Genomic DNA, 15,208 nt, shown 5'->3' with positions numbered 1-15,208 from the left:
AACAGAGTGTTTTGATCAGATATCCCTCTCTTAACCCACTTCAATGCACTTTCACACCATGGTTGATTGATCAGACGTGGCAGCCACAGAGTGGGGTGGTGGGCATTTTTTTTAATCATGTCTTTTGAGCATGCACATAAGCGCTTATGGGAAGCAGTGCCCCAGACTCCTGGCAGAATGGCAGCACCTGGTGGCCAATGAGATTGTTGGAGTAGGCTGCTGGATATGTAGTTCAGTGTGGGGGAAGTGTTTTGGAAACTGCTTTTGATAAATTCAATGTTCAAAGCGGGGGGGGGGGGCAGGACAGAATAGATTTTTGAGAATTTCCTGGGTGTGAGAGAGACACACAGAGAGGTGCAAATATGCATACCTCACTGCCTCACACACACAGCCGCCTTAGTTCAGGGAAGGGACGGGTGAGGTGGTGGCTCCGGGGGAAGGAGGGAGCTCTCTGGTTCAGCTGGGGGAGAGAGGGGTGAATGGAGCAGGCGACAAAACGCACAAGTAGTGCTTTGCAGCTCATAGCCGCTTATGCACACATTGATAACTTGGGGGGGGGAAATGGTGGCAAAACAGAGAGTGAGCGATCTGACTTCCCAAAAGGCTTCACCCCACAAGACAGCAATCAGATATACACAGAGGCACTGTGAAATCTGTAAAGACTGGACTTTCTGCAGTGTGGGGACAGTTGGGGGTGAGTATGGGAGGCTGACTGTAGGATGGAAGCCAGCTGTTGATGTCTGATCAAGCACTTCAAATCCATTCAGGAGGAACAATGACAGTGGACCAAAGTACTCATCTGATCGCACCCCAAGATAGATTAATGATACGAAATGGTGATCCAAAACACTATGCTAGTGCCAAGGGATAAAGCAATAAGGTCTACTTTGTAATGTAGCAACTTTCTAATGTCAGGTGGAGAACTACCCAACAGTACATTGCAAATCACAGCATGGGGAAGGAGGGGGACCCCAGTGTTGAACAAGATTGGGACAGCACTAGCAGCAGACAACATATGGAAACTGCCTGAACACTGTACCCTTCTGGTGTTGGTGTCCCAGAGAAACTTAACATTAGGGTGGCAATGCAGTACAAACCCTCCACTCCCATCCAATATAGAGCAGTTAACTATATCCATTTTAAGGTTAACTATATATTAAAAAAATAGTCCGTACACACAAAAATATTTGTTTAATTGGAAACCATACATCAATCTGCACTTTTATACTGGAGTGCAGGACTGTAAAACCAGGTTTTCTAAAGCCAGGCCTACTGTTCGAAATAAGATCAATTCTTTTTTTAAAAAAGCAAAAAAGAGAAGGGGAGGACTAAACAGAAAAAAAGAATCAAATTTCAAGATTCAATTCACGCTCACAGTTAGTTTGTTAGGTATATCATTATGCGTCTCTTTCTTGCTCTGACCTATACGACCCATCTTCTTTTTTGACGGTCAACTTTATCATGCAGACAGAAGGTACATATGTAGCTTTGCTACAGGTTATTTTGTAGTTTTGCTTGGTAGAGAACAGACCAGCCAGAGGGGAGTTCAACACTACCCCAGAAGCACACGTCTCAGACTTTCAACTGGAGTAGAGTCTACCTCCCAAACCAGCAACAACTACTGCTATCTTTTGGTAAGAGGCTTAGTTTTAAGAGGAAGACCCCAGGACATTATGACCATTTCCTTAATGGTTTGCTCTGGAACCTAAACCGCCCCATTGACTGTATTAGCATTCAGGTTACCTTTAATAAAGTACTGATTAATGTATGATTCATCTCCACATACGTATGCCAGGAAGATATTCTCAAACCATGACAAACCATTTTGTTTTAAAAGGCTTGAGGTGCAGAGAAAAGGATCAAAAGTCTGCATCCAATCTGTGTTTTCTGTCACAGAAAACATACTCCAAATGTTTCTGTCATAGGACATATTTTGCCTATCAATGAGACTATAAACTCACAGTATCAACACGCAAAGAATCCTCTTCAGAAGAATAATTAAAATTTTACAATAGCCATGTTGGGTAGCTGGCTGAACAAACACCACACACTTCACACAAGAATAAGTCAACTGTCTGAATAAGGATTTACTGGAACAGAACCTTGTAAGGATACACTACACTCAATCTCATTTTAAAGGAGTTGATTGGATTTTTATACAACATAGCCCCTGGCATTTTAAAATAGACCCACTGGAGAATGGAATGGAGAATCGGAAACGCAACATTTCAGACCCAGGCTGCATTTGCCTTTAATACTTTTTTTAAAAAGTGTGTTTGAAACATATGGTTGCTTTTATCATGTTTTTAGCTTCTTTTCTGAGGAAGAGTTCTCGGAATCTGTGTCTTCAAACTCTGCTCTGTGCCTTTTCTGTCGTCCATGCATTTGCAGGCCATCACTGTCTGCGGGATGCAACTCTGCAACATCCTCTTTCATGCTAACGCCGTGAATGATAGAGTCTGCAGCAGACAGGTAACATTCCTTGTGTAAGGATGGGCATGTCTGCACCAGGCTGCCATTCTCTGCATTTACATGTAATTGTCTTCCTTGGGACGCAGCCTCCTGCTCTCCTAAACTTTGTCCATTATTCAGGTAGGAAGAGCGAGGGTGTAAGTGGCCATTATTGTAGTTTGCACATGGATTATCAGTGTTCCTATCTTCATTGTCATCTATTAGGATTCTAGAGTAACTTCCAGACCCACTACAGTTGGCAGCATTAGAAAATGAAGCCTTAGAAACAGCCAAAAGGTTGGGGCTGGAAGCTGGTTGGCAGTTTTGACTGTTTTTATGTTCGACAAATCCTGCCACTTGATTGCATGGCTCTTCAGTGCAACTTTCTTTGCCAACGGCTTTCCCGTTCAGCTTCTTTGACTCAAAAGAATGATCCACGGACCCACTGTTCCCAGTATCATGGGAGAGGCTTTCTTGCTCTTCCAGCTGTTGCTGATTATCACATTCATGCTCTGGGCCATTTCTAGAATATTCACCTGAGCTGTGTTCCTTGAAGGTTTCTTTATTGCAGCTTTCAGTAGAAGAATCCTGGCCACCTTGAATTTTTCTGCTAGTTCCTGGTCTCCCCTCAATTTCTCCAACTCGTGAGGATTCGCCATCTTTACTAGCTGTATAAGACATGTAAGAATAATGAAGCCACCTGAAAGCTCTGTAGATCTTCCTATCTACTGATTCACTTTCTGAGCAAGGAGAGACCTTTTCCTTATGGACTTCTGTACTAGGAGCACCTCTTTCTGGTGATGAAGTTGGAGAAGGGGAGAGATCATCCACTTTGATCTGGGGGTAATCATAGATGTCCTCACCTATGTAGGTGCTTGTGTTTTCTGAATTTGCACTAGTCCTTTCTTCCTTTTGCAGTTGTGATCTGCGTCTCATTGCATTGCGCTGCCGGGTTGAGGCACGGCGCTTATTTAGTTCCTCATCATCTTCCGAGCTGCTACTGCTGCTGCTGGAGCTGCTAGAGTCATTCTCTTCAGGGCTCGGGGACCTTGGCCGTGGGAAAAGATCAGCATCCAGCTCTGTTTCACATGTATTTTCATCAGAATCAGACTCATTCGAAAGGGCCAGGAGACGTTTATCTTGGTACCGCCTAAGCGCAGACAAACGTTGCCGACGAGTAGCTACATCCTCTCTGGCTGGAGGAGATTCTGTAGATCTCAAGGTTCCCAGGTTATAAGTGGCTTCATCAGATTCTTCTGCCATGGGAGGTGGGGAGTGGCGCAGGGAAGTAGAAGACTCTGATTCACTATAACCGGAGCGTTCGCTTACTCCAGCATGGAGCTGTAGGATAGTGCTTTCACTGAGGTCACTGTCTGAGTCAGAACTCCAGCCCTCAATCTCCCGACGGACCAAGGAGTCAAAAAACGCCATCATTCGCGGATCCTCTTGGACTGACTGATTAGCATAATCATGGGACAAGCCACTGCCACTGTTCAGTACAAGACTAATATATTCTTCATGAGTGTACAGGCAACGAGAATCATCCTCAATTTTACCATCCAGATCTCCTGTGCATCCAGGCTGCCTGTAGGGACTCCAGATCTGAAAGTAAAAGAAAGAAAGAAAAGATCAACTGCGCACAGTTTTAAGGCACTTCATCCAATTTATCTGTATTGCTATGATCTTAGAGTATGAAAGAAAGCAATTATCACAATAACTTTTAATGTGGCTGGATTTTACAGGAGTGCTCTTTTAACTCACTCGTGAGGATATATTTCATTCCTAAGGCAACATCCTCCCCAGAACTCGTTAATGCCCTCAGAATTTTTAATCTACAGCAGAATTCAGTACTCTATTCTTATGTAAGAGGTGTTTACTTGTGGGTGGGTGGGGAGTGTGGATGAGAAACACTTGATTACTTTCTGAGTAACTCTAGGCACTGATTTCCCAGGAAACTAGAAATACTAGAGATGTGCAAGTGTGTTGATGCACATTTCTGTACTGGAGAATCTTCAAAGAATATGTATGTGACACATTACTAATTCCTGCACACTTTGGCGCTGTCAGGGTTTAGACGGTATGACAGCGCAACTGGACAGGAACTCTGGACATTTCCATCCACACGTTTCTATGAAACTGAAGAGGGAAGTGTCTGATTACCTGGATAAAGGTGCAGTTTAAATTACGCTTCCATATGTACTCATGTTGAAAGTCACATAAGAATTACTCACCTTGTGTACAAAGAAAAATCAAATATACGCTGTACATAGAAGCCCTGCTCACATGTTACAGTGAACATGCATACATCCAGCAAGTGTGTACATTAGTTTGTAAGGAGGAGCCAATGTGCATTCACTTTACAAATGAAACCGGGGAACAGTACCTGGATAAATGCAGGTATATATCACCTGTTCAGCTATACATGTGTTGAATAACATAAGAGGGCCTGCAGACTATATATAGGATGTATTATCTGTTTACTGCACATATTACCCTGTTGTTGCTGCATTGTTTTCTACCAATGTAATAACCATTTTTCTAAATTGTACTCTGCACTCTCTATCATGTGTACTATGCTATGCTTACTCAGATGTCTGTAGTCCTAGTCCCAGTAGACTAGATGTAACTTATTAGATCTATCTTTGTGTTGTTTCATCTTACACTGTGTAATCTGCTTTGAGTCTCAGTGAGAAAGGATGACTAAAAATACTAAGTAAAATGAAGTGTACGCTGCACAAAGACTGTACATGCATTCACTGTGAAGTGTAGCCTTGTACAGATGACCTGATGCTTTCTGAATGGTGCTGATCATGGGGAGGAAGCATACACACGTGGCAAATTCCCCCACATGTAGGTGCCATGCTCATGAGCCAGCAATCAAACAGAGAAAGGGCCAGCATGCACATTCCTGTTCTTCTCCACATGTGGAGTTAATGTATGGATGGGTCATCTGTACAGATCTTGAGTAAAGGGTTTTCATCTCTCACACCAGTCCCGACCTTCTCTCTCCCTTAACCCACTTAGAAAACCAGAACCTTTAACAGCAAGCACATTTTCAACATATTACATTAACAGCATAAGTTGAGTTTTGGGATAAGGGTGCAGAACTACAAAAAAGCTCTGCAAAGGAGCAAAGTGTCAACTGGCACTCGGCAGGAAGCCTCAGGCCCCTGTCACGCACTGGAAGAATAGTAGAATTTCTGGGACCTCAGAATAAATAATCAAGCATATTCTGTGTTATGTTCACATACACTGAAATATTCAGAGTGACACTCTTACTGCAAGTGGGGATAATGAGACGAAATCTGCCCTATCAGATTATTTGGAAACAAAAAGTAGAGACAGATATGAGCCTCTCCACGACTGTCTCCATAGAAACAAGGGTGCAGAGATCTTCCATTTCTTACATAGTAGTGTACTTTGATTTCCTTTGAAGTGTAAATAAGCGATGCCTTACTACTTTCCTTTCTACATACTTTTTGACAAGCTGCCATAGCCATCAATATTCAGTTCAGTACTGCCCTCCTGCTGACAACTCTTCACAGGCTTCTGTGGCTTTCTCTACACAGCCCATCTCCTTCGCCTGCCACCACAGCAACATCTGTTCCAAAAACAACCTGCTGCTCCCTTATCTACCAGTACGGCCTTTTCTTGAAGCATCTTTTCTGCATGTTAGTCCCCATTCTGTTTAAAATCTCATCTCTAATGTACACATACTTCCACACACAACTTCTTTATTCTCCTATCCGCTGGCCAGCTTGAGTTTCCAGTTCAGAAGTCAATACAGTAAATTTAAAATCTTGCCTTTAAACCGGAGGGGAAAAAACTGCAGCCGCCACCACTTTCAACCTCCAGTATCTTTCAAAATAAAGTCATGGTACAACACAATGGGGGCCAGGTATAATATTCCTGCTTTAAGCAGCACTTACTTTGGAGCCACCGCCACCACAGACAATGTGCTTAGTTTCTGCAGATTTAATACTATACATAGGAACAATAAAAACATGGCCTCATCGACTGATCTCAGCAAGTGAGCAGATTTATAAAGGACACTTGCATGCAGCATGGGATCCTGAGGGAGAGTCAGAACCAAACCATGTATTTATTTAAAACAAAACACAGCATAAAGGTATGGGGAGCCACCCCCTCGCTGTTTGCTGTTACTTCAAGGATTTTTCTCTTAGCAGAAGGCTGTTAAATGCACCAAAGTGCAATAAGGCAAATCTGGGGAGGGGGCAGGGCTTAGCCTATTCCCCACGTGTTTCTTTTTTTTTTTGTCAAAATGCCTTATATGAGCACACCCTCCCCTCCAAAGAGTGCAGAGCAGTGTATTATATTCTGATGTACCTCCCCCCATTTGAATTATTTCATTTTTGCCCCACCCTCTCTCCGTAGAACTCAGGGCGGCATGCACGGCTCTCTCTTCCCAATGTGTCCTCATTGCACCATGAGGTAAGTGGGCTACCCGGAGAGAGAAAGAGGCTGGCACAAGGCCACACTTCTCCTGAATCAAGGAGCCTCTGAACTCATAGGCACATTCCCAACAGTGTCTTGTCAGACTTCCTGGATCCTTGGGATTTTTCTGCCTACTTTCCCCCTCCTCCTGGTCCTACAACAACTCAGGAAAACTAGGAAAGAACAGGGATATGTTCCACTGAAATACATAATGCTTTTGAACCAACAGAGATTTCCTTTCCTGGAAGCACTCAAACAGCACAGTCTTACGAGTTGAAGAGGCTTTGAAAGAACACTTAATGAAGACTAACTTTCAACCCAAAAGCAGAAACAAATTAAAGATGCACCAAAGGAAACACACTGCATGCCTATACTCTAGTTAATCCAACAGACCATGTACAGTCATGCTGGAAGGATTCAGAGGATGAAGAGTCACTTCAACCAAAGATTCCCCAAAGCTTTAAATTGCACCAATTGTCCATGCACAACAACACCCTTGGCAGAAACTAGTATGAATACAGCTAGGCAGACATCTACAAAACAAACAACAACAACAACACAACAACAGAGTTTCAACAGAACACAACAATGCTCCATCTAAAATCCATACTTGTGATGCTACCACAAAAATTCTGTTTTTCATATGCAAACATGTCTGGGGAACAGAGGGAGAGAAGCAGAGACGAAGAGATTTAAGACTTGTAGGCCTGGGCAAATCTGGGCAGTCATGATTCCCAGCCTGCATAAATGGATTGCCTAGCAGGGTGAAATGCAGTCAGCTGAATCGCAGCTGACCGAATTGTGTACCTATTCCCCAGGCGACCTCAAATTACTGCACTGTCCTTTCAAGACATTCATAAAGCAGTTCAAGGGAATAACTGAAAACAGAAGTTAATTCTAACCTGGTCCTAGCAAAGCAGTTTCCAAAACCTGTCAGGCAGCTGCAGATACATAAAGGAACACAAGGCTAGTCCTTCTAATTTGACTGGACATCCAGGTGCCAATGTGGTAAAATGAGTGCAGGGCTGAACTTGTACCAAGAAGAGGTGGGCTCAAACATCTGCTCAGGCATAAAAGCTAGACAACCTTGGGCAAGTCACCATCTCAGGGCCACAGTGAGGGTTGGGGTTCCTCAGCCTCCTTCACTGACAAACATGGGGTTGGGGAATTAGCATTCTCAAGTGCTCTGGGGCCCATTTTAGCTCAGAAGTGTAGCATGGGGGGGACTCCTCCTCTTCCTCCTGCTCCATGCTCCTGAGACAAACTGGGTCCCAGAGCACCTGTGAACATTAGTTCACTGGCATCATATCTGTCTGTAAAGTGGGCTGGCGAAGGTCAACCTGAGTTGTGTCAGACGTAACATCTAGTTTAGTCCTCAGCCTACTGCCAGCCTCACCTACTTGGGATTCCAAAATGGGCTAATCCCTGGGCTGCCTGCAAAAGGAATATCCCATATTTGGGGAGAACACGGGCTATAGGTCTGTTTGATAGCAAAGAGTAAGTTCATAAACAAGACAAGACAAAGTTAAAGCATGCTGAATCTATTCTCAGATGAAGACAGAAATGTTGTCATTGAGGGCAGGGAGAGGCAAAGAGCACAAGCACAGTCATTTCATGAAAGTAAGTTAAGTGCCTGTCAGGACAAGTGAGGGCCAAACAATGCTACCTCACTTCTCTCAAAGGCCTTCTTTTCCTTGCTGGTGCTAAAGGCTCATCTAATTTTTAAAAAATATATACCAGGACTAATGTGAAGCACAGAATCACACTTTTATCCAACTCCCTGCCTAACTCTCCTCTTTACCTTCCATCCCACCCCAGATCTGCCTATGCAGTCCAGGGGATCATGTGTCACAAGGTACAAAAATAGGTGTTGACAGGACACGGGAATCGAGATCTTCCAAGAAACTGAACCAAGCTACACATGGCAAGGGAAGCAAGTGAAAAACTAAGTGACATATGTCAATCACAAGCTAGTCTGACTTGGGAAGAAACTTCTTCCTAATGAAACTGATACAACACCTATTCACTGGATCCAAAGAACTTGGGGGGGGGGGGAGAACTCTGTGCCATTCGGTTACCAATCACTGGCCACAGTAGTCCCTAATGGCTCACAGGGTAGGGTGCAGTGAGGGAAACAGTTATCAAATGCACAGAGAAAGGAAACCAATCAGTTCTTTCTACTTCTAAGGGGAAGTGGAAAAGAGTCATTAGATAACCCTCAGCTCAGCACAGCGTTATGATAGCGGAGTATGTACACTGCCTGCTCCATTCTGCAGCCTTTAGTGGACTGTGGGGAGCACTGGCACAGAGAACAAGAGTGATCGAGTACCATCTGAATAATTAAGCGTACAGCTGAGAAATTATTGAGTAATAATTATGTACTGAATAATTCAACTACACAGCAGTAGAGCAATTCTGGATTGCTTTGAACCGGCTGTCTGATCCACAGTCCTGTAGTACATAACTAACTGCCTGGATTCCAAAAAAACAATGAGATTAAATTGGCCTAAATTAAAGCATACAAGTCACTGTAGTGTGGTTTCCTAGTCAGAGGGCGGTTCTACTTTGGGCACACTTCACTGAAAGATACCAACCCCACTCTAGGGGGGGAAATGCAATTCCTGTGTACTACTCTCTTTTTTTTAATCAATGTGCACTACTTGAAACCAACAGGATTCAGTCTCTCTTTAGAAACATGCATTTATCACAGATAATGAGAAATAAAGAAGTTACTCCTTGGAGGAAGAACAGAATAAATGAGTGAGAATGCTCAATAAGAAATGGATACAGTACACTTCAACAGTTATCAGAAAAAGAAGAGAGGCTTGTTTCATGGGCACGGCTCACCTTTATAATCTTTTCGACACCAGAAGAGCAGATCATGTAGGTATGGGGATTAAATCGGACCTGATTTACAATCGACCGATGACCTTTCAACACCATAAAGGCACCATTAACCACCCTGCCGATCCCACCTGAAAAACAAGACAGGAGTAACTGGACCATATCCCATAAACAGGGCCTGATTACAAGAACAATTATATACACACAAGTAAACTAAGGTAGCACCAACACTACTGGCAATAATGTGCTTTTTGTTTAAAAAGTGAAAGGCTCTACACCTTCAATGTGAACTCAAAAAACCATGCCCCTCAGCAATTGAAACCCATCAGGGAGAGGCCACCATTAATTTCTCTGTATCACGCATCAACTTATGCACAGCTCATCTTGGTTACATTTTTAAACTTTCTTCTGAAGTAATGGAAGCCACTGAAGCATACAGTATTCACATGTCTCCAATACTTTGCCAAGGCCTGAAATGTATGGTGTCAGTTCCATAAAGGACTACTAATGTTATATTGGCATTAAATCCACATAGGGTAAGGAATAAAAGGTGATGGAAGATTCAGAATAACATTTTGGAGAAGAAAATCCATAGCAGGTAGGGTCACCAGCTCTGGGTTGGGAAACACCTGGAGATCTTGGGGGGTGGAGGCTCAGGGGGGCAGGGTTTGGGGAGGGGAGGGGCTTCAATGGGATATAAGGCCATCGGCTCCACCTTCCAAAGCAGCCATTTTCTCCAGGTGAACTGACCTCTGTTGCCAGGAGATCAGTTGCAATAGCAGGAGATCTCCAGCCACTACCAGGAGGTTGGCAACCCTAACAACAGGCCTTAATATGAGGCTATATACGAATAAAGGATATTACTCAATCTGTAGCGTCAAGGTGACTTCCACCAACTGATCATCCTCTTCCCCCCACACATATAATCTCTCAATACAGAGATTAAAGTTTAAGATCCTTTAGTTCCAATTTTTACTTGTCCAATGGATATGCAGTTATTAGTTCTTCCTTGCATGGCTTCCAGACCTCATGATTCAAATTATTTTCTTTGTTACAGACACATCACATTAACTTACCGCTCAATTTGTAACACTGTTTGAAGTGAAATCATAATTCTCTTCCACTGCTCCCCCAGAAGTACTACTATTGCAATCATGAGTTATGTAAGGAGAGATTGGCTATGCAAATATCACAGGCCTCTACTGGATGAGTGATATAATTCCATTCTCCCACACCACATGGTTTGTGAACTTTGATTTTGCCAATTTCTTCATATTTTCCATCCTCAGCAGCTATGGTCTCTACTGCTGTGTTACCGTGATGCTACAACATTCACCTAGCACTAGTTTTTTGCAAACAGTGAATAATGGGGGAGGCGGAGTAGAGACGCTTCATTGGGAACAAATAAAACTGAGTTGGGAGGTAAGCGTACACCCACTGTGTGCTTAGCCATTGCTGTAGTAGTCAACAAGCTTGGCTGAGTGAAGAATAGCAGTGTGGTTGTTTCTCAGTCTCACACTTATATCCCAAGTAAGCCCACCCACCTCCATCTATTACATAGGGATGGATTACTGCTCTGCTAGCTCCAGATTGGAACTGGCGTTAGTACAGCATTTAAAAAGAAGTTTTCTGAAAGGCCCCTATTCTGGGTTCCCACTAGGTCTTAATGACTGCAAATAGTCAACAGCAACTCCCTGACATGTGCAACATTCTTTCCAGCTAAAACCACATTCCCCAACTTTCAACATGCATCAGAACCACTGTGCAAGGGTGTGCCAAGTTCCTTTCTTAAAGCTCTTATCTTTGTTCAGATGACATACATTCCAGGGAAAAAACAACTCAAGTAAAGAGAGAAGGTTTGATTAGCAAACTCTTCAAAAGGAATTGCAAAAGCAGAGAGCGAACTGCTCACCAGTTCTTTTCTGTCTTTGCTGAAGTACAGTAGTAATAGAACAAAGGAAATATTGTATGTTACGGGATTGGTTTAAAGTAAATCTAAGATCTTCATAAAAAGCTCATCCTAGTATTTTGGAAGTGATAAAGTCAGTGAAGTTCTTTGTATGTAAAAACTGCCCCTAAAAATGAGCACTGAGATTATTAGGAGCACAATAAAGATCCTTCATGGATTCTTTTAGCATCCATGAGCAACTTGATTTTTCGCCAGGGTTTTCCTCCCTGAATCATCAGACAATATCTGAATTTCTCTGCTTTGTTTGCATTATATCATTGCTGTTACTTCATGCCCACTGCAAATATATCTGCTCCAATACATTTTATCACTTCCAAAATAATAGGATGAGCTTTTTATGAAAAGTTTAGATTCACTTAAAACCAACCCCATAACATACAATATTTCCTTTAATCCCACTCCTTAGAGAACAACATTTTCCATTAAGCAGAGCAAGTTTCAAATAACCAGTCCAACAATTTGCAACAGATAGCTAGGTGTTCCCTGGTACCATGCTTCTAGAACTACTACCTAATAGACACAGTGGTGGTAGCTGTGTTGAGGGTGGAAAGATGGCAGTTCCAGTCAAATGCAGGCTAACCATAGTTTGTAGCGAGGTCTGGGCATGTTCGTGAACTTTGGCCAGTTCATGGTTCACAAAGTGCATTTCATGGCAGGTCAACCAACATAAACTTTCCACAAACTATCAAGCTGTTCCTGGTGGTTCCTGCAGGTTGGTGAATGGATATATTTCCAGACAGAATCCCTCCGCTCAATCAGAATGTTTACCAAACTTCAAAGTGGGGTAGGGGGGTCTCCAGCCTTGGAAACACTGTGGTTAGTTTCAAACTAGTCATGCCGGTTTCAGGTTTTTTTTTTATTTTTCTCTTTGCTGGAGTTCCTGTGTTGCCTTCCCATTTTCTTGCACAGAGCTTGCAAAATTCCCCCCTAGTTTGGATAAACTGTGAATCCGTTCTTTGAGAGCAGTACTTTTAAGCCTGCAATGTCAGTGGCACTGGGTTTTGCTGGACATTCTGCACAATGCAACTGCAAGGGTCCTCTGGTTTGACATTAGTCCTCCTTTTGCTTGCACTAGCACTGGGTTCTGCTGGGCACTAGTACATTGCACTGGTTTTACTGGGCTTGCACCCCACCCCCCGCTTGGAGTGTGATTCTGTGCTTCACATTAGTCCTGTTGAGTTGGCATGCCAAAATGGCACTAGGTTCTGCTGGGCACTGGTACATTGCACTAGTTCTGCTGGAGGATGTACTAAAACGAATGAAAGGATTGCCCATTGGAAACAATGGGAGAGGCTTGAAGATCCATTAGAGATAATGGGAGCCAGGAATGCCAATTGACTTGCATGGACTCTATTAAAATATATTACAGCATAAAGTACTTGCAATGAAAATGCGGAGTGGATTTTCAATTAATGTCTCTGGGCCCAGTTAAACTGCTGTGGAACAGGAATAACAGGCCCCAGAGTGGAATGATGGAACCAGAAACTGAATGAGTGCTCTGGGACTAGAAAGACAGCCCCCAAAGTGGGATGACAGTCCCTGGGAGTGGCAGAAATGTTCTGGCACTGAAATGACAACCCCTCCCCACTGGAACGACAGTCCCTGGGAGTAGCAGAAGTATTTTGGGACAGGAATGACAGCTCCCGGAGTGGAATGACAGCCCCTGGGAGTAGTAGAAGTGTTCCGGAACTCGAATGACAGTTTCCAGACTGGAATGATGGCCCCTGGTATTAGGAGAAGTGTTCTGGGACTGAAATGACAGCCCCCAGAGTGGAATGACATCCCCCAGTAGTAGCAGAAGTGTACTGGGGTTGGAATGACATCCCCCAGAGTGGAATAAGAACCACTGGGAGCAGCGGACAGAAATGATAGCCCCCAAAGTGTACTGACAGACCATGGGAGGAACAGAAGTGTTCTCAAGCTGGAATGACAGCCCCCAGAGTGGACTGACTGCCCATTTCATAGCAGAAATGTTCTGGGACTAGAATGACAGTTCCCAAAAGGGACTGATGGCTTGTCATTCCACTCCCAAAACTCTTCTGCTCCTCCCAGGGGATGTCATTCTACTCTGGAGGAATGTAATTCCAGCTCCAGAGCACTTCTGCTATGACCCATGGGCAGTCAGCCCACTCTGGGGGCTGTTGTTTCAGTCCCAGAACTCTTCTGTTCTTCCTGGGGGCTGTGGTTCCAAGTCTGGGGGTAGTCATTCCTGTCCCAGAAGAACTCTGCTACTCCCAGTGGCTGTCATTCCACTCTGGTGGCTGTCATTCCAGTCCCAGAACACTTCTTCTACCCCCAGCAGCTATTTCACTCTGTAACCTGTCATTCCTGTCACAATACAGTTCTGTTACTCCTAGTGGCTGTCATTCCACTCTGGGGGTTATCATTCCAGCCCAAGAACACTTCTGCTACTCCTGGGGGTTGTCATTCCACTCTGGAGCTATCATTTAAGTTTCATAACACTTCTGCTCCTCCTAGGGGCTGTCATGCCAGTCTGGGGGCTGTCACTCCTGTCTCAAAAGAATTCTACTACTCCTAGCAGCAGTCATTTCACTCTGTGGGCTGTCATTCCAGTCTCAGAATGCTTCTGCTACTTCCAGGGGCTGTCATTCCAGTTCCAGAACAATTTTGTTATTCCAGAGGCTGTTGTTCCACTCTAGGGTCTGTCATTTCAGCCCCAAAACACTTTTGCTACTCCAAGGGGCTGTCATCCTACTCTGGAGGCTGTCATTGCTGCTTCAGAACACTTCTGCTACTCCAAGAGGCTGTCATTCCACTCTTTAACTTGTCATTCCAGTGCCAATAAACTTCTCTTACTCTCAGGGGCCCCCATTGCAATCTGGGGGCTTTCATTCTCATCTCAGGACACTTCTGCCACTCCCAGGGGCTGTCATTCCATTCCCAGATTACAAATTCTATTCCAGGAAACCATCATTCCATTCTGGGGTCTGTTATTCCAGCCCCAAAGCAGTTTATCTGGGCCCAGAGACATTAACTGAAAATCTACACCACATTTTCATTGCAATTATTTTATATTGTAATGTATTTCAATGGAGCCCATGCAAGTCAATTGGCATTCCCGGCTTCCATTACTTTCAGTGGACCTTCAAGCCTCTCCCATTGTTTTCAGTGGGCAATCCTATAATTCCTTGATGCATTCCAGTCTGGCTTTCGGCCGGGGCATGGGATGGAGACAGTGCTGGTTGCCCTTACTGACGACCTCCGTAGACATCTGGATCGAGGCGGTGTGGCGGCGCTGTTGTTGTTAGATCTGTCGGCCGCATTTGATACGGTTGACCACCAGCTGCTGGCCCACTGCCTTGCCGACGTGGGGATTCAGGGGCTCGCCCTTCAATGGCTTGTCTCTTTTCTCCAAGGTCGGAGACAGAGGGTTGGGCTAAAGAAGCAGCAGTCCCAGAGGCACCTGCTTGAATGCAGAGTGCCCCAGGGGGCAGTACTCTCCCCGATGCTATTTAACATATACATGCG

General features: G+C 44.1%; 1 protein-coding gene across 1 annotated transcript in view; it reads right to left on the bottom strand.

Moving 5' to 3' along the window:
- Positions 1-1,173: 1,173 nt before the first annotated feature.
- Positions 1,174-15,208, bottom strand: part of DCAF5 (DDB1 and CUL4 associated factor 5) — a 57,995-nt gene continuing 43,960 nt past the window's right edge. The window contains exons 8-9 of the mRNA XM_015413315.1: positions 9,754-9,881; positions 1,174-4,053 (exon numbers count right to left, since the gene is read on the bottom strand). Coding sequence (XP_015268801.1) covers positions 2,299-4,053; positions 9,754-9,881 — 1,883 coding nt within the window. The 3' untranslated portion in view covers positions 1,174-2,298. The remainder of the gene's footprint in view (positions 4,054-9,753; positions 9,882-15,208) is intronic.

The sequence above is a fragment of the Gekko japonicus genome, unplaced genomic scaffold, assembly GCF_001447785.1.
Source record: "Gekko japonicus isolate JY-2015 unplaced genomic scaffold, Gekko_japonicus_V1.1 scaffold32, whole genome shotgun sequence".
Lineage (NCBI taxonomy): Eukaryota > Metazoa > Chordata > Lepidosauria > Squamata > Gekkonidae > Gekko > Gekko japonicus.
Note: the sequence above shows the minus strand (reverse complement) of the source record. Positions and strands in the feature narration are given on the sequence as shown.